We start from the raw sequence: 25242 nt of genomic DNA on the forward strand, positions 1-25242 counted from the left end.
ACCTGAAATTTAGTTGCCCAGCATTCAATCTCTGCCAGGTTTACATGCTTGAAATACTCCCTGTTGACGTGCTGGAAATCCTTGGTAGGAATGACAGTAACAAAGCTTTAAACATTAAATTCTGCACCGCTTTTTTTGCATTATTGTATAATTTTGCAGAAATTGAATGGGATGAAGGTTCTGAGCCCCTCTTCCTGTGTCGAGTGAAAGGAGAGTCCATAGATCTTTGCTCTTTCTGAATAAAATTCACTCCATGATCTACTCAAAACTGAGGAAAATACCTGCAGCATGTGTAAACTTTCCAGCAAGACAGCGACGCCCCCCTTTAAGCTCTGTACAGCCTTTGGTGATGAGACCTTTTTTGCAGATGACCATCAAATGCACTAAATCTTTCTGCGCCCAATCACAACGTTAAGTTTTCAAGAATGTGAAATTTACAAGACCTATTTTCAAAACCTGAGGGGCATAAAAAGAAGAGCCTTCACCTACAGGGGACTTCATGAAAAGCGCCATGTGCATTTCAACACATCCATTTTGCATATACCTCATAGCTCCGTTTCATATTCTGCCCTCTGCATTCACTGTGGCTCCCTCAAAGCCTTAAAAACGTGTCTCCCTCAATTTCAGCCTTGTTGATAAGCATCCACAAGGCCATCAGTCTCGTCGAGTGCAGCATTGGTGAAGGCTGGCTTGTCCTCTAAAGTCTTGCCTACAATCCTACATCTAGATAGTCATTTGTCTGACACTCATGTCAGTGATTTATTTTAAACAAACTTTATGGGTCTTTTCATAGTATCTTACATCTCCTTGCTTATCATGAAAACTCAACAGATCTGCTATGTTACATCAATGATTGGATCCTTTAATCTGTAAGCAATTGTAGTACCAGTTTGATAGACATGTTACATAACGCTATTCTCGCCCCCTCGTGACTATTGATGCGTCCAATGTCGAGGATTCCTCTGTTTTCTTGATAGTCTATCTGTCCTGTTATCCTAAAGTAGTACAACTTAGTCTCCAAACCCTGGAGCATCCATCGACACTCGTGTCATTGATGGCATGTTTGTTCATGAAGAAAACATTATCACCTTCATTTTTGATGGCCAAATGCACAACCACCTCTCTTTCATGTCTTACATTTCTGATTTTCATTTATTGTCCTAAGTTACCGCTTTGCTTCATTATTCCATCGTGCTTTCTTCACATATTCTATGAGAATAGATATTATGTTACCAGTGTTTCATGGCTGAGATGCTTCTTCTTTAATTTTTTTGTTCCTACAATTCCTGTTATTCTTCTTCTCTTGTGCTTGCATCTACCTTCCTCTGTTACTTCTTTTTCCTTCTTCCTTGACCTCTTCCCTTCAATGCTGACATCTCTCTTTCTCTACAGATATACTAAGGGGGTGGACATGTGGAGTGTCGGCTGTATCCTGGCAGAGATGCTTCTAGGAAAACCCCTTTTTCCTGGAACATCAACAATTAACCAGATTGAACGAATTATGAATGTCATCCCTGCACCATCTCCAGAAGGTAAGATTGTCTGCAGGCGAAGTTCAAGATGCTCACCCTTGTGCAGGTTCTTCAAGCGCTGCTGGAAGAAGACTGGATGGTGTCAATCGACTTGCAGGATGCATATTTCCACATCCCCATCCTGAAGTCGCACAGGAAGTATCTCCGTTTCACGGTGGGTTCGCAACATTACCAGTTTGCGGTCCTTCCGTATGGTCTTACTACTGCGCCTCGTTTCTTTACCAAGGTGATGGCTGTGGTGGCAGCACATTTCAGAAGGTCGGGGATTCCAGTATTCCATTATCTGGACGATTGGCTGATCAAAGCAGAATCTCCAGAGAAAGTGCTCCATCATCTGCAGGTCACAACTCAGTTGTTGTACAGATTGGGTTTTTCAATAAATGTGCCCAAATCTCACCTGGTGCCCTCCCAGCCCAACCTGTTCATAGGTGCTGTACTAGATACAACTGTGTGTCGGGCATTCCCTCCATCTCAAAGGATTCGTGAAATACAGGAAATGATTCATTTATTTTACAATGGAGCGGTCGATTCAGTCCTGAAGGTCCTTCGTCTGCTCAGTCTGATGGCTTCCTGCATTCTGTTGGTCAACCATGCACGCTGGCACATGAGGGCACTCCAGTGGTGCCTCCGCAGGCAGTGGTATCAGCACAACGGAGATCTCAGGGAGTCAGTGAGGATCTCCAGAGAAGCTGCGAAGGATCTATCATGGTGGAGCGTGGAGGGCAACCTGTCTCAGGGAAAGCCCTTTCATCTGCCTCCATCGGTGGCCAGAGTGATAATGGATGCATCCACCCATCTGTGGGACCTGAAGATCAAGGGACTTTGGTCTCCAGAGGAAAGGTTGCTTCACATCAATTTTCTGAAGTTACGGGCGATACGTCTGGCGCTCAAGGCCTTCCTCCCCTCCCTTTGCGGTCGGTCGGTTCAAGTCCTGATGGACAACACCACCGCGATGTGGTATGTCAACAAGCAGGGGGGAGTAGGGTCGCAGTGTATCTGCAGAGAGGCTCTGCATCTCTGGTCCTGCGTTCAGGACCATCAAATTTGTCTGATGACAAATCATCTGGCCGGAGTTCTGAACGTGTGTGCAGACAGTCTCAGTCGGCAGTTCTCAGCCGGCCACGAGTGGAGGCTTCATCCGGAGGTGGCTCGTCAAGTCTTTCGGACGTGGGGAACTCCTCAGGTGGACCTGTTCGCTACTCATGAGAACGCTCACTGCCTGCCATTCTGCAGTCTCCAGTTTCCGAAGCAGGGAGATTTGGGGGACGTGTTTCAGTTGAGTTGGGGCTCAAAACTCATTTACGCGTTTCCTCCCATACCCTTGATTCCTCAGGTTCTGAGGAAGATTCGTCAAGACCGGGCCCAAGTCATATTGGTCGCCCCGGATTTGCCAAGAAGGGTGTGGTACACAGATCTCTCCACCTCTCCTCGTGCCCGCCGCTCCGTCTCCCTTTCAGGGCAGACCTCCTCTCTCAGATGGAGGGGCAGGTTCTACACCCCCCACCTACACCCCCACCTCCACACCTTACACCTTCATGCCTGGAGATTGAACGGGGCAACCTGAATTCCTTTTCTCTCCCACATGATGTGGTGGATATCATTTTATCACTCAGACGTGATTCCACCAAGTCTATCTACTCTTATAGGTGGTCTAAATTTGTTTCTTGGTGTGGGGAGAAGTCCATTGACCCCTTGAAGGCTCGTTTGTCTGACATACTTCAGTTTGCTCTTTCTTTGGCTCAGCAAGGGTTTGCTTTCGGCCTTGTTGGCATTTCTCTGTCTGCTGGTTTAACTGTCCTTATTTAAATCTCCTGTTGTTTTAAGGTTTCTAAAAGGCCTTACAAATAAATTTCCTCCTACTCCCTTTATTGTGCCTCAATGGGATTTGAATCTTGTGCTTACTTTCTTAATGGGTTCACCCTTTGAACCTTTGCAAAAGTGTCCCTTGATGCTGTTATCTTTTAACCTCATAGATGCTCGTAAACATCCCTCCCCAGTGCTGCGCTGTCCATTGGAACTAGTGCTGAATGGACGTCCAATGGTCGTGCGCAGCACTGGGGAGGTAGTGCTGCCGTCGGCCAACGCCCCGACGCAGCACTTAAGGGGTTAAAACGGTCTTCCTGATTGCAATTACCTCGGCAAGGAGGGTAGGTGAGCTTCAGGCTCTTAGTTCCAAGCCCCCGTTCTTGACCATTCATGCTGAACGAATGGTTCTCAGGACCAGGGCTGATTTTCTGCCAAAGGTGGTAACTCCATTCCATCTAGGTCAGTCCATTACCCTTCCTACCTTCTATCCTCCCCCCTCACCCTTCCAAGGAGGAGGAGCGGCTTCACCGCCTGGACCCTGAGAGGGCAGTGAGCTTCTACCTGGACAGAACCAGCGACTTCAGAGGGGATAAGCAGCTCTTTGTGGGTTTTGCTGGAGCCAAAAGAGGCAAAGCGGTGCACAAGCGCACGCTATCAAGATGGATTGTCTTGTGTATCAAGATATGCTACTCACTGGCGGGTAAGGAACCTCCTGAAGGTTTAAGAGCTCATTCTAGTAGAGCAAGGCCGCTACATCTGCTTTGTCTAGGGGTGTACCTGTAGAGGACATTTGTAGAGTGGCAACTTGGGCTTCCCTCCACACTTTCGCGAAGCATTACTGCTTGGATTCCTAAGTGAGGAGGGACGGCCACTTTGCGCGTTCTGTCCTCCAGGATTTTCTGGTATAGGAGAGTGGACACCCTCCTCCGGGAGTGGGGACTGCTGTGGGAATCTATTCAGAAGGTGAGGAATCCACTGGCAGATTCATCCATCAGAAGAACAAGTTACTTACCTTCGGTAACGCTTTTTCTGGTGGATACAGTATCTGCCTGTGGATTCCTCACATGCCCACCCGCCTCCCCTTGACTATTTTGTACTGTGTACACTGTCGATATATCTACTGTGTCGGTCCGTCCGTGTGCCTCGAAGGCATGGAAAAAAGGGCGGAACTGATGTCATCACGCCGACGTAGGCCTATTATGGGAGTCGGTGGCGTCAGCAGAGCCGCGCGCACGATGCCATGCTTCTGTGACGTCGTCCACGTCGGCGTGAAGCTACAAAAGAATTTCCGAATGTTGCTGACTCAGGGGGATATTCATAAGGTGAGGAATCCACAGGCAGATACTGTATACACCAGAAAAAGCGTTACTGAAGGTAAGTAACTTGTTCTTTAGGGCAGTAGTGCAGGGGTTAACCCCTTCCACACTCATGGCGAGCCCAGCTCGTCATGGAGCAGGGCGCTCGCACGCTGATGCCGAGCTGGGCTCATCATGAATAAAGGAAAATAGCAATTTCCAGCACAGCAGGGGAAAACGCCTAGCAGCCATGGTGTTAAGGGCATCTCTAACCACACCAAGGTGTACCCCTATTCCTGTGGAGCAGGCCTTTAGTTGTGGCAGGTATGCACAGACAGGGGGGGCCAGCTGTGTGAGCCGCAATGTTGCCAGAGAGTCCTGACCCCAATGAATTAGCAAACAAGAACTCAGAGGGTACGTTGCTCTTATACTCCTCCCTCCTTCCCTGCAGAAAACACTCCTACGCTGTGCTGTTAGAAACCAGTTGGGGGGATTTCCCGATGCTCGCTGGTAACTCAGGCAGTCATCACCCTCTGCTCGCGCAGTCCCAGTACATTGGTTTTTAATCCCCGGACAGCAGTAGATGACTGAGGGGCTATCTAGTGTAGCAGTGTGCTTGAGGTGAGATCAGGGGGACCGCCGGAAGGAAACGGGCTGGAAGAGGGTGATCAGTGACAAATGAGGGCTCTCCACATCGAAAGTCAGCTGCAGCAGCGCCTTGCTCGGTAGGACGGGAGGCCCTCGTAGCAGCAGTTGTATTGTGCGGGGGCCCATATTAACAATGAGCATTCGTAAAATCATCTGGTGCAGCGGAAAACCTGATGTGAGGTAGGAAGGGCCACCTCATGGAAGGTAGGGGTATGCTGCAGGGTAGAACTCTGTGAGAGCCGGAACTTGCCATATCGATAGTCCTCTGTGGCAGCGCCACAGCATGCACGCTCAGTGGGAGCAGGGGATCATCTCAGTGGCTGCCAACCTAGCGTCTTCCGATGCAGCTGCTCGCCTACATTGTCCCATTGTGTCCAATCAGAGATTGCCCCTAGGCCACAGGTGCTGGTCAGACGAGGAGGACCATGAGGGACCTAACAGGTTTTTCTGCTATTATTGCAGCCCATGAGCAGGTGGGTCTGAGTACAGGGAAGAAACTCTGATCTCCAAGACTCATTGTCCTCCCAGTCGTGGCAGTCTCTCAGACAGTGGGTTCCGTCCAGGGATCGCCTTGAGGCTCCGGCGCCGGACCATGAGGATACGAGCGGGATTAAGGCACTAAAAAAATGAGGCAACTTCATTCTGGTTCTTCTCTTGTTCATAGAGAGGTGGGGCTCGATGGCTGGGGCTTTTAGTAGGATTTAAGCCGATGGCGGTCCTTTGCCCCGGGAGCCTCTGGATGCATCCCTTAGATTTCAGGACCACATTTTAGTGTTGGTTTAATAGATTTCATTTTCCATCCCATTCCGATTTCATTATAAGTGTTTTACTTTTTCTTAATATTTTCAGAAGTGTTGAGGGAGGGGCTGAGATGCCCCCCTCCCTATATTAGGACTCAGGGTGATGCTAGTAGAACATAGAATTGGTAGGTGTGATGCGCCCCTAATTATGACATTAGAGGACAGAAGTTCTAGTTGTTCTGTTGTATAAATAAAGGCTTTCTACTTCTGGCTTTGTTGTCTTTTGAGCTCAGCCTCCTTAATTTCCCTTTGGTCTTACTGGTCCCCTCCACTTTTTATTACAGATATCATAGCCGTAAAATCAGATTATGGGGCCTCGGTCATCAGCCGTATGAGCTCCCGGTAAGTGAATCGCTGAGTTGTTGGCATTGTTGACAACCATTCTCATAATTTCTGCTGTCTTTTTCAGTTTCTTCTTCTACTAACTTTTGCTGACCCCACTGCTCTAATATTGAACTTTTCCACAACCCTACCTTTCCACAGCATTGGATCTTTCATAGATTCACATGCTTGAATTATTCCTCAACATCGTGCTCTGGACCCTCGGTATTCCGTGTTAACATAGCGCTACTTCAAACTAACAGTTGACACTCAAAACAAATCGAAAACACTCGCAGACCATAAATACCCCATCCTCTTCATTTTATAGTCCAAAGTCTAGCAAATCAGGTGGATGGAGCGTAGGGTGCAACTCTCCTCTACGGTTCTAAGTGTCAGAATACCTCTTACATTGTCAAACTCCAGATTACTGGTAAGATCTAGTGAAAAATATCTTAAGAGAAGGAGAAGCAACATTATCTGCCCTCCTAAAAGCATCACGGGATGCGTTTAACACCAAATTCCATCAGTTGTCAATAGCAGAATTCTTGAGGTCGCTTTGAGAATGTTGGAAATGCCATTTAAAGATCAACATTTCTATGGCAAACATATTGATGACACCTTCCATGATATAAAAACTGTCACAGACATGGCACGCAATTGCTAGGTGTGCTACAAAAGAGGCCTCAGTGCAGCCCCAGAGGGTCATTCCGGCCAGGATCCTCCACATCGTTCCATCCCTACAGGCAGGGATACTATCCCAGCCTCAGAGATGGCGGACAAGAGGAAGATAGCAGCCTGGTTATAAATTACAAAAGATCACTGGATTTTGGACATAGTAGAGAACGACCACATGTTAAAATGTACTTCAAAGCTATCAATGACACCTACACCAAAGGATCATCGTCGACACTAGAGAGCCCTAAGATGAGAAATAATCAAACTATTAGCTGAGTCCTGAAAAATGTTAGGGGATTTACTCCAGTGAAAGAAAACTCATATTCTAGCTCTGAGTACATTGAACACACTTATTAAGAAACAAACTTTTAGAATGATCTTAATGGTAAATCTCCTCCACTCTATCAATTGAAGACGTGTTTTCCACCTACCATTATATAAACTTTACAGAAAATCCACTGTATGGTAGATGATCATCACTGCCAATCCAAGGCACTCTCTTTCAGCCCAAGGTCCGCACCCACAGAACTCATGAAATGCGTAGCTCCAGTGGCCGCACCTTTACCTTGTTAAGGTATGAGGGTTTTCCCATATCTCGATGGCTCACTGATGACCATCTCTACCAAACATCAGATGTAATTCACCAAACGTGATCAGTACCGAAAGAATTAGGCCTGACTCTCAGCAACAGAAAGTTGCTTCCACTACCGATGTGACAGATTTTCTTTCTAGAGGCACACATCTGTGCAGATATTCTAAAGAGTTATCCACTCAAGGAGAGAGCAGAAAGAATAATACAACTTCTACGTGATATAAATACAAGGTCACAGATTACAGTCAGGAAGTACAAAGGTTTTTTACGGATAATGTTGTCCTGCATTACTTTAGTAAGCCCCTACAAAAAAAATGTATCATAAAGTGAAACCTTGCCCTCTCTGGGTGAAACCTTGCCCTCCTGGTCAAGGCCAGCACCCTCCCCAGCAGCTCAGCCGCTCCGTCCACCACCCCAGCACAAGTCCTTCTGCGGTACAGGGTTCGAGCCTGCTGCTCGTCAGGTCCCATATTGTACCTGCTCTGTGTCCGTTTTTTTCTTCTCAGCTTCCCTGCTGCCCCTGCATTGCCCACACTGTTGTATTCTTCTGAACTATTTAATTTACTTAGTGTCTTGGATTCATTACTTGTCCTCTCGCCACTGTTTCCTTGTGTTTGTTGACTCTCCTTGCCTCTGCCCGCTTTCCTGCCGCTGCTGCCCCTGCGGCCCCACCCCCTACTCAGCCTGGCTCCCGCCTCCTGACATCTGCTCCTGCCCCCTCCCCTTTATATGGCAACTGCTGCTCGGTTGCTCCGCTGGCCCCATGCACGCCACAACACCCAATGCTGCTACGATGCCAACACCCTCCATGCACTCAATGCCGGCCGATCCTTCACCTGCTTCCAGGCCACCCCGAAGTTCACCCATGGACCCTTCACCTGCCGTAAGTGCAGCTACACCAGCCAGCTCACACCGGCCCGTCCTGCCCTTCCCACCAAAGCAGGCCACAACATTCTTAGATGCATACTAAACATCTGCTCAGTCCACAAGCACACCATCGAACGTTGGGACCTTCTCGATTCAACTTCCCCGGACATCGCCTTCCTGATGGAGCCCTGGATGAACGCCTCCTTGGCGCCCTACATAGCCATAGCCATCCCGGATGGCTACAAGATCACCCACAGGGATCGAAACAACAATCCGGGAGGGGGAATCTCCATCGTCCACAGGAACACCATCAGAATTTCAACCTACATCGAAGAATCCCTCAGCATAACCGAACACCTACACTTCCAGATCCACGTCGATCATAACACCAACCTCCGAGGGACCCTTGTCTTCAGACCCCCGGGACCTCAACCACAGTTCAGAGACTCCATCGCCGACCTCATCAGCTCGCACGCCCTCGCCTCCACAGACTACATCCTCCTCGGAGACCTGATCTTTCACCCTGAGAACCCCAATGACAGCAACTCCACAACCCTGATCGACAACTTAGCCAACCTCAGACTCAAACAGCTCGTCACGAAACCCACCCACTCCGCCGAACTCACACTTGACCCTATCTTCTCCGCCAGCAACCATGACACCTTCAGCCACACCACCAAACTCCACTCGACCGACCACCACTGCATCCACTTCTGCTTCTAGAAACACACCACGCACATCCAACTGCAACAAATCTCACACCGCAGCTGGAACAAAGTAACCGAAGACCAGCTCCTCACCACACTCACCCGAGACCCTCCAACTGTGCCCTCTGACACAAGTGCAACGGCCCACAACTTCCAGACAATGGATCGACGACTGCGCCAACACCCTCTCTCCCTCTAGTGTGTCCCTTGCACAATCATTGGTCCTGTCAAAATCTTAGTTTTCTCCAAATAAGGGAGCACAAGATTTTTTGTAAACCCACTTCCTGGATGAGAACAACATCCTGGACTCCACCCAATCTGGCTTCCGCAGCAGCCACAGCACCGAAACCGCCCTCATCGCCGCCACCGACAACATCAGGACCCTACTGGGCAACAGCAAAAACCGCAGCCCTCATCCTCCTAAACTTCTCGGCCGCTTTTGAAACCGTCTGCCACCACACCCTACTCACATGACTCCACGAGACAGGGATCTGTGACAAAACCCTAACTGGATCCCCTCCTTCCTCACCGGCAGAACCCAGGGAGTCTGTATCCCCCATTCAGATCCGAAGCCACCATGATCACCTGCGGTGTATCTCAAGGACCCTCATCCCGACCCTTGTCAACATCTACATGGCACCGTTCGCCAACATCGTCCAAGCACACCACCTCAACATAATCTTGTACGCCGACGACACCCAGCTAATCCTCTCCCTCACCAAGGAGCCGCCCACCGCCAAATCCAACCTCCATGAGGGAATGAATGCCGTTGCAGAGTGGAAGAAGACTGTCTGAAACTTAACTCTGACAAGACGGAAGTCCTCGTCCTCGGCTCCACCCCCTCCGCATATGACGACTCCTGGTGGCCGGCCACCTTGGAATCTGCCCGACACCCACCAAACAATTGCGCAACCTGGGTTTCATCCTGGACTTAACGCACTCTATGACCCAGCAAGTCAACGCTGTCTCTTCCTCCTGCTTCAACACCCTCCGCATGCTCTGCAAGATCTACAGCTGGATCCCCACCAACACCAGGAGGACGGTCACCCACGCCCACGTCAGCAGCAGGCTGTACTACAGCAACGCCCTCTACGTGGGAACCTTGGCCAAACTCCAGAAAAGACTCCAACGCATACAAAAAGTCTCCGCATGCCTCATCCTCGTAATCCCCCACCATAGCCACATCACCGTCCACCTGAGAGACCTTCACTGGCTCCCAATCAACAAGAGGATCACCTTCAAGCTCCTCACCCAAAAAGCACTTCACAATGCCGGACCGGCATACCTCAACGAACGACTCACCTTCTACACCCCGAACCACCAGCTTCGCTCTGCAGATCTCTCCTTCGCCACCATCCCACGCATCCGCTGAATGACCACCGGTGGCAGATCATTCTCTCAACTCACCGCCAAGACCTGTAACACCCTCCCCATCCACCTGTGACAGACCCAGGACCTGCTGACCTTCAGGAGACTCCTCAAGACCTTGCTGTTTGATCAGTAGCTGCTTCTGCCCCCTCTCTAGCGCCCTGAGACCCTCCCGGGTGAGTAGCACTCTCTATAAATGTTCTGATTGATTGATAAAGTGGAAGCAGATCTTGGGCAGATGAGACAACTACATTCAAATCGTGATAGGGATGAAACAGGTCTTGACTTGGTGGATGATCAAACAAGTGCCTCATTGAAAGGCTGGGAGCGTTGCAAAAAACCTATACTCAAGCCGCCTTTGGACTCTTCAAGAAAATAAAACTGTGCTTAAACATATTGGGCTTAAGGGATGTCAGACTAGATATGAAGGCCTTTCTGCTGCTGCTCTCACACCAGGATGTGAGATAGAGGTCTGACAACATGACAACTCTGTGCTGAAACAAAGAGTAACCAAATCGAAACAGAAGTTCATCTGCGTTGGCATAGATTGCTGCATCACAAGACCATTATAGTGCTGGGATGCGTTCCAAGATTAAAAAACAAGACAATAGATGCCTTAAAGAGAAAGTGTGTGGATTGTCACCAGTAGTCTGGATTTGAGAGACTAGAACTGTTTGCTTTTTTAAAGATCGGGTATACTGCCACAAGATCTTTTTGCTAAGCTGGACTATGCCAACGCAAGGCAAGCATGTAGTTGTATCCCAACTCCCAAGTAGGTATGCTAATCTCCCAATATCGCTGGTCCGAAGGGCATTAGGGAAGTTCAAAATGGAACCACGTTCACTATTGCGAGCTGCTCAGGGTGGGCCAGGCTATGGGATACCGGCTCTGGATACACAGCTGTGTCCATAGAAACACAGATCCAAGTCTGACCCCATCCAGATCGTCTTTGCAAGAATGAAGGACAGTTGCTTCAACACAGTTCAGCTTCTCTGCACCTGACTGGCTGCTGCAGACGTACAATATGTTTTTCTGAACATTCCACCAAGCTCTAAGAAGATTATGCAAGCAACTGAGCAACATCACGGTTAACACCTATTCTTAAAAAATTGAAAATATTTTACGTTTTGACATTGGCTGATAATATGGACAGTACATCTGACAATACTCCTGCTGTACGGTCCTTATTCTGAACTCGAATGGTTAAATAATTCATGAGAGGCCTTTTCCACACTTCTCCCGTCTAGCAAAGAATCCACCAACATGGGAACTGAAAATTATACAAGGAGTTTGAATTAAAGCATGATTTTGAGTCAATTTGTCAGGCATCACATCAAAAGCTCTCATGTAAGAATGCCTTTTTCTGGCAATAATATTGACAAAACCTAGCTGAAAGAGACAGCCATTTTCTATAAAGCCTCCTCAACTAAAATTCAGTAACAACAATGTCACTTTTAACACTCAGATTTATATCCAGGGAACCAACTTTATTTATCTGAATGAAAATATTAATTTACCAATGTCTTTTCTATGAAAATCTACAGGCAGTGCTGCGCAACATTTTCCATTAAGGTAAGCCTTACTTCCTCCTACATTGTATAAATATACTTCAGAAATTATATTTAAAGCATGTGGATCTATGAAAGATCCATTGTTTGAGAAGAATATGTTACTTGCCTGTAACTACAGTTCTTCATTGGCATCTTTCATAGAATCTGCCCCTCCACCTGAGTGGGTCAAAATGAGGCTAATGGTGAATAAATGTTCTCCATTTGTTTTGAGTGTCATTTGCTGTGTTAAAATACTACTTTATTAACAGTGACTACTGCGCCTTCCTATCCTGACATATGGAAAAAAGTAAAGGTTGTGAATATATCAAAAGTACCAATGCTGAAGAATTACAGTTAAAGTGAAATAACATTTACTACTCTCCATCTGAGTATGCCCCATTCTTTCCTTTCTGTCCCTTTCAGCTCTTCATCGCCGGCTGCGGATTTTATTTGATTTCCAGTGCTGCTCATTCATCTGTTATCTTTCATCCCTGCCAGCTCCCTCCATCACTTACTTGTATTTAGTTTTCATATCTTTTATTTTTCCTCCCTTCCCTTCATTTCAGTAAAAGTACCATCTTTTGGAGGGTTTCTAGGAGGATTTTAGATACTAACCTTTGTGTGTGTCATTTTCTATTTATTTTCTCAGACCGAAGGTGCCATTTGAAGAGCTTTTTTCCTCTAGCACACCTCCTGAGGCAGTGGACCTGGTCAAGAAACTGTTGGTCTTCAACCCTGATAAGAGATTGACTGCTGACGAGGCGCTGCATCACCCTTATGTTCAAAGGTAGGTGTGTCCCACTCTTCATGCTGCTGTCTGTTATTATTATAGACCATATATATGAATAGTGGTCATCCTTTGGCATCCTTCCTTTCTTTCATTTTGGAGCTTGAAATATTTATGTTGAACTTTTTCATTTATCACATGATCTTGTCTCCATTATTGTTTGTCACTGTAATGTGGCTTTCAGTTTGTTGTTATGCTTCATTGCAGAAAAATTGTAGGCAGAGATTGGCTCTGTAAAATACAGGTTTTCACTTGTTCTCTGTGCAAGAGATGTGTAAAGTATCCTCTGCATTCTTTATAACAGCTGAATACTAAGCCGCTGCTGCTGGTGGAAACTCCACATTTGGTGAGGTATGCACCCCACAGGCATTCTGCAGATCCATAAACCTAGCAGAACCCCAGTACTCCTTAGGCATTAAGTTGACTGCTTAGCTGTCCTCGTCTCTGGAAGCCTGAAGTGGATGATTTGGAGAAGTCAGTTGGTCAGAATCTGACCCAAACAGGTCATCCATCCTTCAGAAGTATTCCTGCTTTGATTTCTGCATGTCAGGAAACTCATTATCTCTCAAATGCCTGAGATGGACTTGATAGTTCACGCCGAAAGAGAAGCCGACTTCCCGCGAGGAACCTTTAAATGAAAAGGCATTGGTGCCAAATCATCTGATCTCGGACTGGCACCACAAGCAAAGGAACCACCATGGATGCTCATTAAGACACAGAAGAGGGCATCTGATTCTAATTGCCTAATATAGCCTTCTTGAAATTCTCCAGTTATTGGGCAGAAGCCTCACAATTACGCCAACTTATCTGCCGCACAGGATGTAGAATAGGGATCACTTCAGAGGGAGAAAATGAAGTCTCCTTTGCGACCTCTTGTTTTCCTGTGCTTAAAAGAAGAGTGCTCCCTCTTTATTTTCTCATTGCTCTTTGCTGATCAGTCTCTGGAGTATGCCTGGGTGCGACCTGGCGGGAGAGCGGTATTTCAAGTATGAGGCCATAACAAGTGTCATTTTCCTCCCTGTTAAAGCCTTGTGTGGAATCAAGGTACATATACCGCATAATGCCATGTCAGACCCTGTTCAGGGGGCCACAGGGCAGACACCGGCTCTACAGAGCCCCAACAGTGGTGCTTGAGGTGGTTTGCCAAATGGGTCCTGGGGTCCATTGTACGGTGGCTCTGCTGATTCAGCCCCATAAAAATGTTCTGCTCTTCACTCTCAGGGTAGCGACGTAGAGCAGTCAAAGTGTTCTCATGGAAGTAGTGGGGTGGGAGGTAAGAGCACAGAACTGAACTGTAAATCAACAGCCACAGTAACGTATTGTCCAGCACAGTACTTATACTTTGCATTTAAAGAAAGTACTTTAATCATAAAGCATAATGTACAGCATAATGTAATACTACACAGTGCCATCGAGGATTCAGGTACAGTGTGATAATCATGTTTTCTTTCTTATGATGTGCTACTCCCTTCAGTACCCACACCCTCCTTGTGGAGTTCCCAGCACTTATTAGCCTGGGTGGATGTACTGGAACAAGGTATTGATTGGGCACTGGTTCAGTTCACCCAGGGCACAGATGCATACAGCATGTCGGTCTGCTTTCACCTCTTTTTGTTTACCTGATAAAGCTCAAGTTTGTTTTGCAGACCTCAGTCTGCTTCCTCAGTTCCTCAATGTCTTATTTTACTTACAGTTCTAAGACCTGGGATTTCCTGCAGTCTGGTATTACAGTTCAATTGATGCATGCATTGATTCTGCTCCTGTGGCAGCAGCTTGTGCATTTTCCGGATTACGCAAACTACATGAGGAAGTTCCTTGTGTATGACCTGCCGGGTATTGTTGAAGCATTTGGTTTGGTACACCTAGGGGTGTACCAAACCATATATTAAGAAAGTGATATAAGAACTACGACTGACATAGATACAAGGCCTAGAGCCTTTAGAACCGCTGGGGCCACCAGGAACCACCCAAGGTAGTGACACAGGGGAGCCACGGGGGACGCGTGCAGTGTCTAAACACAGCCCAGAATCACCATTAACTTCTATGGGTAAAGTCGCGGTTGGAAAATTACAGATTAAGGACACTTAGAAGAGGACTTGGAGCAAGCCCCTTTAGAACTAGGAGGTTCTAGAGTCAACACCCATGGGAGCACCTGAGTACTCGAGAGACCTCACCCAGGAAAGCCGGGTGCATAGGTTTCTCTTCGTGTCTGGTTTCGTCATCGATTTCAATGGCGAGCTGCTGAAAAAGGCTGCAGTTCACCAAGTGGAAAGTGTCCGGGTGGATCCAAGGGTGGATCAGAGATCTGAAGAACCTGAAAGCAGAGGGGACAGGGTCTGGGTCACTTGCCAGTGACCAGGAAGGCGATGAGAAGATGCCAACCGATGTCGGGTGATTTCAGGTGAAGAAGGTGAAGTTTGACTCTTCAGCCACGAGGACTAGGATGCATCAAGGAAGACCAGGAGCTGGATTTAAGCTGTCCCTCAAAGGATGTTGAGTGCTGCAGTGTCGGATTCCGGATTGGACCCAACAAGCCTTGGCAACAGCAACCCACGCAGAAAGCAGAGATCGGCTTCGGTGCAGACCACCAAGGTCTGAGGGACTCACCCTTTTGAGGGGAGTCAGGGCACGTCTGGAGCAATCAGGGAAGCCCAAGGAAAAGAAGAGTTACCTTTGTGGGGACCCACCAGTCAACTGACCAGGGATCTCGAAGGGGCCTCGAGCAGAAATGCTAGAAGCGGCTTACGGAACACTTGTGGAGTGTGGGCCCACAATCTTCGGTGCAGATGGGGCTTGGGGCTTGGACTACAAGTAGCCCAATGCACAACTTCGGGAAAGCTCAGGAAGTGGATGCACTTGCAAATGTGCATGGTGTCCAAGCACATCACTCGTGAGGGCTGTGGGTCTCAGCTGTACTGGGATCTCGTGTCAGCCCCTGAGAAGTCTGGAAGTCAGTGTCCTGAGTCGCAAATACTTCCGGGTCCGGCGGGAGCCTCGGAAATGCAAACTGGCAAGATGCTTCTTTGGTGCCTGCTTGAGCAGCGGAGTCACTCCTTGACCCAAGGGAGATTCATCCGTCTTCCAGTCAATGTAGAATGTTGAAGTTCCAGGATATATGTTGCAGAATTTCGTCCAGGTGTAATCGGAAGTCCTAAGGACTGGGGTCCCATACTTATACTAAGTTAGGGGGTTGGACATACTCTAGGGAACCACCTATGGGAGGATCCAGGGAGGGGGGTGGCTACACCCCTTTCCCTTTGTCCAGTTTCGCGCCAGAGCAGGGGCTGAGTGCCCCTGCAACCGGTTTGAACTGGGATATGCACAGGGACACCATGTGTGCCCCCAGCACTGTGTGAAAAGCATTCTTTGAATGCACCCACCCAGCCCCAATACACTAAAGCCTGTCTGGGAGGTGGTTACACCTCCCTGTGACAGGAATCCTATTGTCCAGGCCTCCACTGCCAGAGTTTCGTCCAGCAGCAGGAGGTCAGACTTATGTCTGTGGCTGCAGCATCCATTTTGTGATGCTGGGGTTCTTTTAAACTATTACCGGTTAGGTCAGTGTGTACATGTCTCTCCCTCTAGAAGGTTGGAATTCTACCCCTGCCACCAGTACTGGTGGGGGGGGGGGTGTGGGGTGGTGGGGTGTGTTAGGAATCCAAAGTGTTTGACTCTAAACACAACATGTTTCCAAGCAGCCATTCCAAAGTTAGCATTTACCGCAAGGTTATAATGCACTCAAGAGTATATGGTCTGGCTGCATCACAGAACAGGCTCCGAGAATAGATTCCGAAAGCTGCAGAGGGGCCCTGCTCATGCATGGGCACCCTCTCACACAAAACCAAGCACTCTGCCTTCAGGATTGATAAGGCCTGCCATAGGAGTGACTTATAGGTGTCTATGTGTCAGTGATTAAAGGTAGATATAGGTAACCTATATCTTACAAGGGGTGCATGCACCACCTTACCCAGGCTGCAGTAGCAGACCTGTGGGCCATTTTGGAAGGATTCCCAGGCTTGGCATAATACATGCTTCAACCCTGGCAGGCCTCTGGGGTACCTATGCCCTTAGTACCTAAGGTACAATATACAAGGGTAACCCAGTAACCAATCTGGAGTGTACCTAAAGTACATGCAGTCATTTTAGTGAGGATGCAGCTAGGCTGGGGTCCTGGTTAGCAGGGCCCCAGCCAGACTAAAGTAAAAAAAACTGTGAAACACCACCAAAAAGTGGGGGTAACCATAGTAAGCAGATCCTACTCTCCTACACTCCTTCTGTGGCTCCTGCAGCAACCCAGGTCAAGGAAGATTGAACTTCTACGTAGACTGCTCCTTAGAGCAGAGATGGGGAACTCAATGGAAGGAAAGAATCTGACACTGGCGCAGCAAGTGGCGTGTAGCAGACTGCTTAGACCAATTGTTCTCACTGCCCCCTGAATTAACCCCAGTTTGGGGCCATTACAGGAGGGGCGTAGAGTTGGTCTCATTACAATTACAATGCATGAAGGAGAAAGACAATGTCCAGGACTGCATTACAGATATAATGGCCAGGATGCTAGGCCTAAAAGTAATTGAGAAATCCTTTACTTCATGGGCCAGCCCAGTGGTGTTGGATCAATACACAAACAAGGGTCAACAGATCTGCACTTTTGTGTAGAAGGTCGGGGTCTGAACAGGATTACCATGACAGACATCCATCGTATTCCTTGAGGTGATGAGTGAATGGACAAGCTTGGTGCAGCAGTACTTATAATTTTACCAGTGCTTACAGGCAAATTCTCTCGGCAACAAGGACAGGTGTTGTTGATATTCAAGATGCCAGAGTGCCTCCTGCCAGTTCAGGATTATCCTTCTTTTACTTAAGGATGCCCCATATTTTTTTCATCTTTTTATTATGCTTTGCACCATGAACAAAGAAAAACACAGCAAAACTTTCTGTCCCTGGTATGACAAACACATCAAATGTTGGTGCATTGTACAAGATTGAATTGAGCTGACAGCTTGACCATCCGTGCAGTCAGTCAAAGTCTCTAAATTCCAGACCGTTTCAGATTTCAATAGATATATTGTATGCCTGGCCGGCATGCACCAGTCTACTCCAGCCGGCCACTGGCTTATGGTGGACAACTCCCCCTCCTCTACTTCTGAGCAATATCGCTGCTGGCCACGATGAGAGCCACATTAAAAACATCAGTGTATATTTAGGTAGAGTTTGGTCCAACCCCATATTCCCAGAGTACACAGCTTCCGGGTTAAGTTCACTGGTTCCACCGCAACCGTAAAAAAGGCACTGTCTGATCTGTGACTTAAATAACTGTATGTATATGTGGACAGTCCCAGAGGGTATGACTCCTTCAGGCCACATCCCGTGAACACTAATTTTCAACTCTCCCCATTGTGAACAATCTACTTTTGATGTTGTCACTGTAATGCAGACTTGTCAGTTGCACTAATCTAAATCTGGATTTACTTGTGACCTCTCGTGTGTGGCGACACACCTCCCCCTAATCCTGATTTCTCTGGAAGCCCAGGTCTTTCTCCCATTTAATTCATAACATGCCAAAAGCAGGTTGGCCGTTAGCCTCCAGTGTCCAGTAAATCAATGAGATAGCATGTTTTGGCAGACTGCGCAGATAGGAGGCGAAACTCCAACGTCTGCCAATTCATGCTATAGTTCTCGCTAGTCCCTGCATGTGGCTGAAGTGTTGTGTGGCTGTAGTCATACTGGTCCTATTGTTCCACAAGGGAGAGTAGACCCTGCGTTTCCTAGATATCCCCCAGTTTTGGTATCCCAACCATTGGTAAGCTATTCCTTCTGTTAGAAATCACTGTTGTAGACAATCCAACATGAGTAGAAATTCCTAGACGTGCCCTAGCAGTGCTAGTTGTGCTCCTCCGAGACAGCCTTATTTTATAGTTTGGCATGAGAAGTGGAGAAGTGTGGCTCACTGGTTGTGGAGAAGTGTGGCTCACTGGTTAGAGCAGGCAGACCCTGAAGCAGAGGTCAGACCCGGGACCATGGTTCAATTCCCGACGCGGCAGGGTCTTGAGCTCAAACGTCCACGGACTCGATAATTCTCGCTTCGGTGCCTGACCTAATCATGGGTTCACACTCTGCAACTCTGGGCATTAAGCTTGCTTAATCTCCACAACGGCCCCCCGCGGTGGGATGCCTGGCTTTCACCTTGGGGATGCCCTATAGTGGCTATCTCACAGGGAAAAGCCAGGACGGGTTCCCAAGGCAAGCGCTTAGAGACCCCTGGGTGATAAGCGCTATATAAATCCAATATACAATACAATACAATACAATGATCCACAACAACATCATTGGACATTTATGGAGATCAACAATGTCAATCCCCACACTCTCTTAAACAAAACTCCAACCACTGGCAGCCATTCACAATGTCTCCGTGGGCCACCAAGGAAACACAAGTAGATGATGGACGGAGCGCTGAAACCTTTCAGACACTCACCCCAGTCACAGATCTTGGTTGAATCGCTCATCGTTCTTTACCTCACTTCGCCACCTCAGTTCAGACCCAGCTATATGCAAACCAGTCTTGACCCTATGCCTCATGGGAACAGTCCAGCCCGAACTGCCAAGCTAGGTCTTCCCTGAACGGAAACAAACATCCTGGGACCGGTTTCAGGGTAACACCCTTCATCAGCCAGGCTAGCTTGAATCCAGTGGCAAAGTGAGCAAGGGACCCACGTCTGGGCATATCCTGCCAACTTAGGGTGAACAAAGCAAACACAAGTAGATGATGGACGGAGCGCTAAAACTTTTCAGACACTCACCCCCAGTCACAGATCTGGGTTATATCCATTATCGTTCTTTAGCTCACTTCGCCACCTCAGTTCAGACCCAGCTATATGCAAATCAGTCTTGACTCCGTGCCCCATGGGAACAGACCAGCCCGAACTGCCAAGCCAGGTCTTCCCTGAACCGGAAACAAGCATCCTTGGACCCGTTTCTGGGTAACACCCTTCATCAGCCAGGCTAGCTTGAATCCAGTGGCCAAATGAGGAAGGGACCCACGTCCATAGGGCCACCACCATTTACTTTGTTACAGTGAATGTAAGTTCACATAAAAACTGCACACAACACGAATTGCATATAAGGGTGTATCTTTCGAGGACAGTGACAGTAAGGAGAGATGTGGTTAAAAACCTCTCTGCCTTTGAGGATTGGTCAGTATCCACCTTCAGTCAGGATGAAAATTACTGAAAAACAGCTTTTTTAGTTATTAGACATTGAAACCCCCTAAACACCCAGTCAGACAGAAAAAGAAAGCCACACATAGGCAGGCGCAATTACAGACACAGCTAGACAAACTAACACACAGACAGATTATGCAAATAAACATACAAACACGTACAGCTGTAAACGGATATACACAGCCACACACAGATGCACATTTAGCCATACACAAACAAACACCCAGAAGCAGGCACAGTCAGGCACACACATTTGGGAGGACACATGCTCCTACAGAGAGACAGATTCATACCCACAAATACAGACACACTCATACTCACATACACAGACACACAGACCCATAGACACACAGCCAGACACACTATCAGACCTGCAGACACACAGACAGATACACAAAGATGTAGACAGACAGACCAAACATAGACTCCTACAAAGACAGCACCTGGACAGACCCTCACACCAAGACTCACAGAGACAGACTGATACAGAGAGAGACAGACACACAAATACTGATGCACGCATGGCATACAGACACACAGCCAAACACTCACAGTCAGACAAACACAACCTGAAAACACACACAGCCAAACATGCAAAAATAGCTACGCATATAGATGGATAAAAACACAAAACGGACACACAGACACACGGACAGAGAGGCACACAGACATACATAAAAATACTCACATACAGACAGACACCCTCTTTCTGATAGATACATCTGCAGTGTGGATTCCTCACCTTGTGAATATCCCCCTTGCGTCAGCAACATTAGGAAATTCTTTTTGTAGCCTCGCGCCGACGTGGACGTGGACGTCCTAGAGACACGGCTTCGCTCGCGACTCCGCTGACGTCACTGATGCCTACAATAGGCCCACGCCGGCGTGATGACATCAGTTCCCTTTTTTTCGCGTCGTCGACGCTAACGGTTATCGGGAATCTCTGTAGCCAACTGGTACTTTGTTGCCTTTTTGTTGCAAATTTCTGCTTCTTTGTATCCTGTCACTTCGACGATGTCATCTAAGAAGACCGGCTTCAAGCCCTGCAGGGAGTGCGGTAAAATGATGTCTATTACCGACCCGCATGATGACTGCATCTGGTGTTTGAGTTCCGACCATGATGTGGAAGATTGTTCTTCATGTCGGAAGATGAGCCCGAAGGCCCTGAGGGAGAGAGAGGCCAAACTCCTGGTTGCGAAGATGAAGGCTGGGAAAGAGAAATCGTCGAGGTCTCGTTCTCGAAGGGCGAGGTCGAAGTCAAGGACGAAGTCGAGGTCTGGTTCTCGAGAGGGGTCGTCTTCGAGGTCGGCATCGGATCATGTTTCAAAGTCGAAGAAGAAACATAAGAAGAGGAGACATGAGTCCCGACGTCGTTCCGGTAAGGAGTCGGGCTCGAGGTCGAGGTCACCGAAGAAGGTACGTTCGAAGGTGGTTACTCTGGATGTCTCTGAGCCTGAAGGTGAGGACTCACCTTCGGAGTCGCATGGGCGGTCTCTTACTCCGGCTCCGAATCCTTCTCTGGCTCCGAATCCATCTCCGGCGCCGTCCCCGACCCGAGAAGAGGAAGAGGCTCGGGAGGATGTGGATTCCGCGCCTGTTGATGAGCCGAATCCGATCCCTCCTCAGGACCGGCCTGAGGATTTTCAACCGCCCTTTCCTGCCCCAGGCCAGGACCCTTCAGTGTTTCTTAACGCTTTGTATGGCGTCTTCTCATGGGCGTGGTACCCCTCTGGTGCACCTTCGGGTCCCATGGGTCCTTTGGCTTACAGCTTGGGAGTTCCTCACTCCTATCCTCCGGCTCCGTTTATGCCTTATATGCCGGCTCCGACGCCGCATTGGCAATTCCCGGCTCCGCCGAAGTCGTCGACGCAGATTCCGGCGTCGCCCGCTCCAGATCGTCCTCGAGGGCATTCCTCTGTGCCATCGGATTCGATACCGGCGTCGGCCCCGAATCCGACGGAGCCGCTGGTGGATCCGACTGCGAGGCGTGTGAAGGAGAGGTCCAGAAGGGAAGCTCAACGCCTTTTGGAAGAGCAAAGGTACTTGGATTCACATTCTGGTGTGGAGGAAGGTGAATTGGAGGAGAGCTGTTTTGAGGAGTTGGCTGATTCAGGAAGTCTTGATTTCTTTCCAGAGTGGGAGTTGCCCTCAGGCTCTGGTGCTCCTTCTAAGGATATCCAACCTTACCATTTGGTTATGAGGAAGGCTGCTGAACTTCTTCAATTGACTTTGCCAACGGTAAAGTTTAAATCCAATATCCTCACTGAGGTTTTGCATTCTCCGAGTTCCGTGGTGGAGCCTTTGCTTCCATTTAATGATGCCTTGACGGATCCCATTATGGAGGTGTGGAAGAAACCGTTGTCGGCTCCTGCGGTTTCTAAGAGTGTTGCGAGAAGGTACAGGGTTGCACCTGAGGACCCTGCTTTTTTGTCTTCTCATCCTTCGCCTGAGAGCCAGGTCATTCAAGCAGCCTGTTCTAAAAAGAGTGTTAGTGCCTTTCCCCAGGTTCCTTGTGAAAAGGAAGCGAAGAAACAAGACCAGGTTGCAAAAAAGACCTTTTCATCGGCAAGCATGGCGTTGAAGTCAACTGATGCCACTTGTCTGATGGGGAGATATGTGCATGCCCTGATGGATTCTTTGCGTGTCCTGGTTCCTAAAGTTCCTGATGCCAGCAGGAAGGATTTTGAGGAAGTGATCTCTGATACTCAGGCGGCGGCTCGCCAGGTTATACAAAGTGGTCTGGACACTGCCGACTCTGTGGCTCGTATCATGGGCACTGCTGTCGCCACTAGGAAGTCAGCCTGGCTGAAATCCTCAGACTTTTCGGCTGATGTTCAGGCGACCTTGCTGGATCTTCCTTTTGATGGTTCTGGTCTCGTTGGGAAGAAAGCTGATGCGGCCCTTGAGAGATTTAAGGATAGCAGAGCGACAGCTAAGTCTTTAGGTCTCCAGATCAGAGGCTCTTCGTCCAACAGGAGGTTCAGGGGCTTTGGTTGTTCTTCCTTTCGGAATTACCGGCAAGGTCAACAGCAGCAGTAGCAACAGCAGCAGCAGCAGCAAAATTCTATGTACCGATCGTACAGGGGAAAGCAAAGAGCGCGTCCTCGTGGATGTCAGGCCTCTTCCTCCTCCTCTTCTTCCAACCCCCCTGCCTCAGAAAAGCAGCCCTAGATCCGCTATTCAGGATCATGTGGGTCCGGTGGGGGGCCGGCTTACCCATTTTCTACAGGTTTGGGAATCGGTTACATCAGATCTTTGGGTTCTCAATCTTGTAGAAAATGGGTATGCCCTTCCCTTTCGGGAATTCCCTCCCAATTACCCTCCTTGTCAAGGCTTTTGCACCGAGGAACATCTGTCTCTTCTGCAGGAGGAGGTGCTAACTCTGTTACGAAAGGGTGCGATAGAGGTGGTCCCAGAGCAGGAAAGGGGTCAGGGATGCTACTCCCGGTATTTCCTGATTCCCAAGAAGGATGGCAGACTGCGTCCAATCCTGGATCTCAGGATCTTGAATCTCTATCTGAAACAGGAGAAATTCAAGATGCTCACCCTTGTTCAGGTTCTTCAAGCGCTGCTGGAAGGAGACTGGATGGTGTTGTTCGACTTGCAGGATGCGTATTTCCACATCCCAATCCTGAAGTCGCACAGGAAGTATCTCCGTTTTACGGTGGGATCGCAACACTACCAGTTTGCGGTCCTTCCGTTTGGTCTTACTACTGCGCCTCGAGTCTTCACCAAGGTGATGGTGGTGGTGGCAGCTCATCTCAGGAGGTCGGGGATACCTGTGTTCCCTTATTTGGACGACTGGCTGATCAAAGCGGAGTAGTCGGAGAAGATGCTCCATCATCTGCAAGAGACAACTCAGTTGTTGTTCAGGTTGGATTTTTCGATAAATGTACCCAAGTCTCACCTGGTGCCCTCCCAGCGCAACCTGTTCATAGGTGCTGTACTGGACACTACTGTTTGTCGTGCATTCCCTCCTCAAAGGATTTGCGACATTCAGGAAATGATTCCTTTATTTTTCAATGGAGCGGTCGTTCCAGTCCTGAAGGTCCTTCGCCTGCTCGGTCTGATGGCTTCTTGCATTCTGTTGGTCAACCATGCACTCTGACACATGAGGGCACTCCAGTGGTGTCTCCGCAGCACAACGGGGATCTCGGGGAGTCTGTGAGGATCTCCGGAGAAACTGCAGCGGATCTGTCTTAGTGGAGCGTGGAAGGCAATCTGTCACAAGGAAAGCCTTTTCAACTACCTCCATCGGTGGCCACGGTGATAACGGATGCATCCACTCTAGCGTGGGGTGCTCATCTGGGGGATCTGGAGGTCAAGGGTCTTTGGTCTTCAGAGGAAAGGTTGCTTCACATCAACCTTCTAGAGTTGCGGCCGATACGTCTGGCGCTCAAGGCCTTCCTCCCCTCCCTTCGCGGTCGGTCGATCCAAGTCCTGACGGACAACACAACCGCAATGTGGTACATCAACAAGCAGGGAGGAGTGGGGTCGCAGTGTCTCTGCAGAGAGGCTCTGTGTCTCTGGTCCTGGGCTCAGGACCACCAGATTTGTCTGATGGCAAATCATCTGGCCGGAGTCCTGAACGTGCGTGCAGACAGTCTCAGTCGGCAGTTCTCTGCCGACCACGAGTGGAGGCTTCACCCGGAGGTGGTTCGTCACGTTTTTCGGACGTGGGGGACTCCTCAGGTGGACCTGTTTGCCACTCGCGAGAATGCTCACTGCCCGTCATTCTGCAGTCTCCAGTATCCGATGCAAGGAGCCTTGGGGGACGCGTTTCAGTTGAGTTGGGGAGATCAACTCCTTTACGCATTTCCTCCCATACCCTTGATTCCTCGGGTTCTGAGGAAGATTCGCCAAGACCGGGCCCAAGTTATATTTGTCCTCCCGGACTGGCCAAGAAGGGTGTGGTATACAGATCTACTCCACCTCTCCTCTCACCCGCCGCTCCGTCTCCCTCTCAGGGCAGACCTCCTCTCTCAGATGGAGGGGCAGGTTCTACACCCCCACCTCCAGACATTGCACCTTCATGCCTGGAGATTGAACGGGGCAACCTGATTTCCTTTTCTCT

The 25242-nt window shown here is 48.7% G+C and overlaps 1 protein-coding gene across 3 annotated transcripts in view; it reads left to right on the forward strand.

Annotated features, from left to right (window-relative positions):
* MAPK15 (mitogen-activated protein kinase 15) overlaps positions 1-25242 on the forward strand; it is a 185413-nt gene that overhangs the window by 73756 nt on the left and 86415 nt on the right. For all 3 annotated transcript variants that reach the window (XM_086966537.1, XM_086966536.1, XM_086966538.1), the window contains 3 exons: positions 1393-1532; positions 6366-6423; positions 12811-12948. In XM_086966537.1, coding sequence (XP_086822663.1) covers positions 1393-1532; positions 6366-6423; positions 12811-12948 — 336 coding nt within the window. The remainder of the gene's footprint in view (positions 1-1392; positions 1533-6365; positions 6424-12810; positions 12949-25242) is intronic.

This window comes from Lissotriton vulgaris, chromosome 4_1 (genome assembly GCF_964263255.1).
Source record: "Lissotriton vulgaris chromosome 4_1, aLisVul1.2, whole genome shotgun sequence".
NCBI classification, from domain to species: Eukaryota; Metazoa; Chordata; class Amphibia; order Caudata; family Salamandridae; genus Lissotriton; species Lissotriton vulgaris.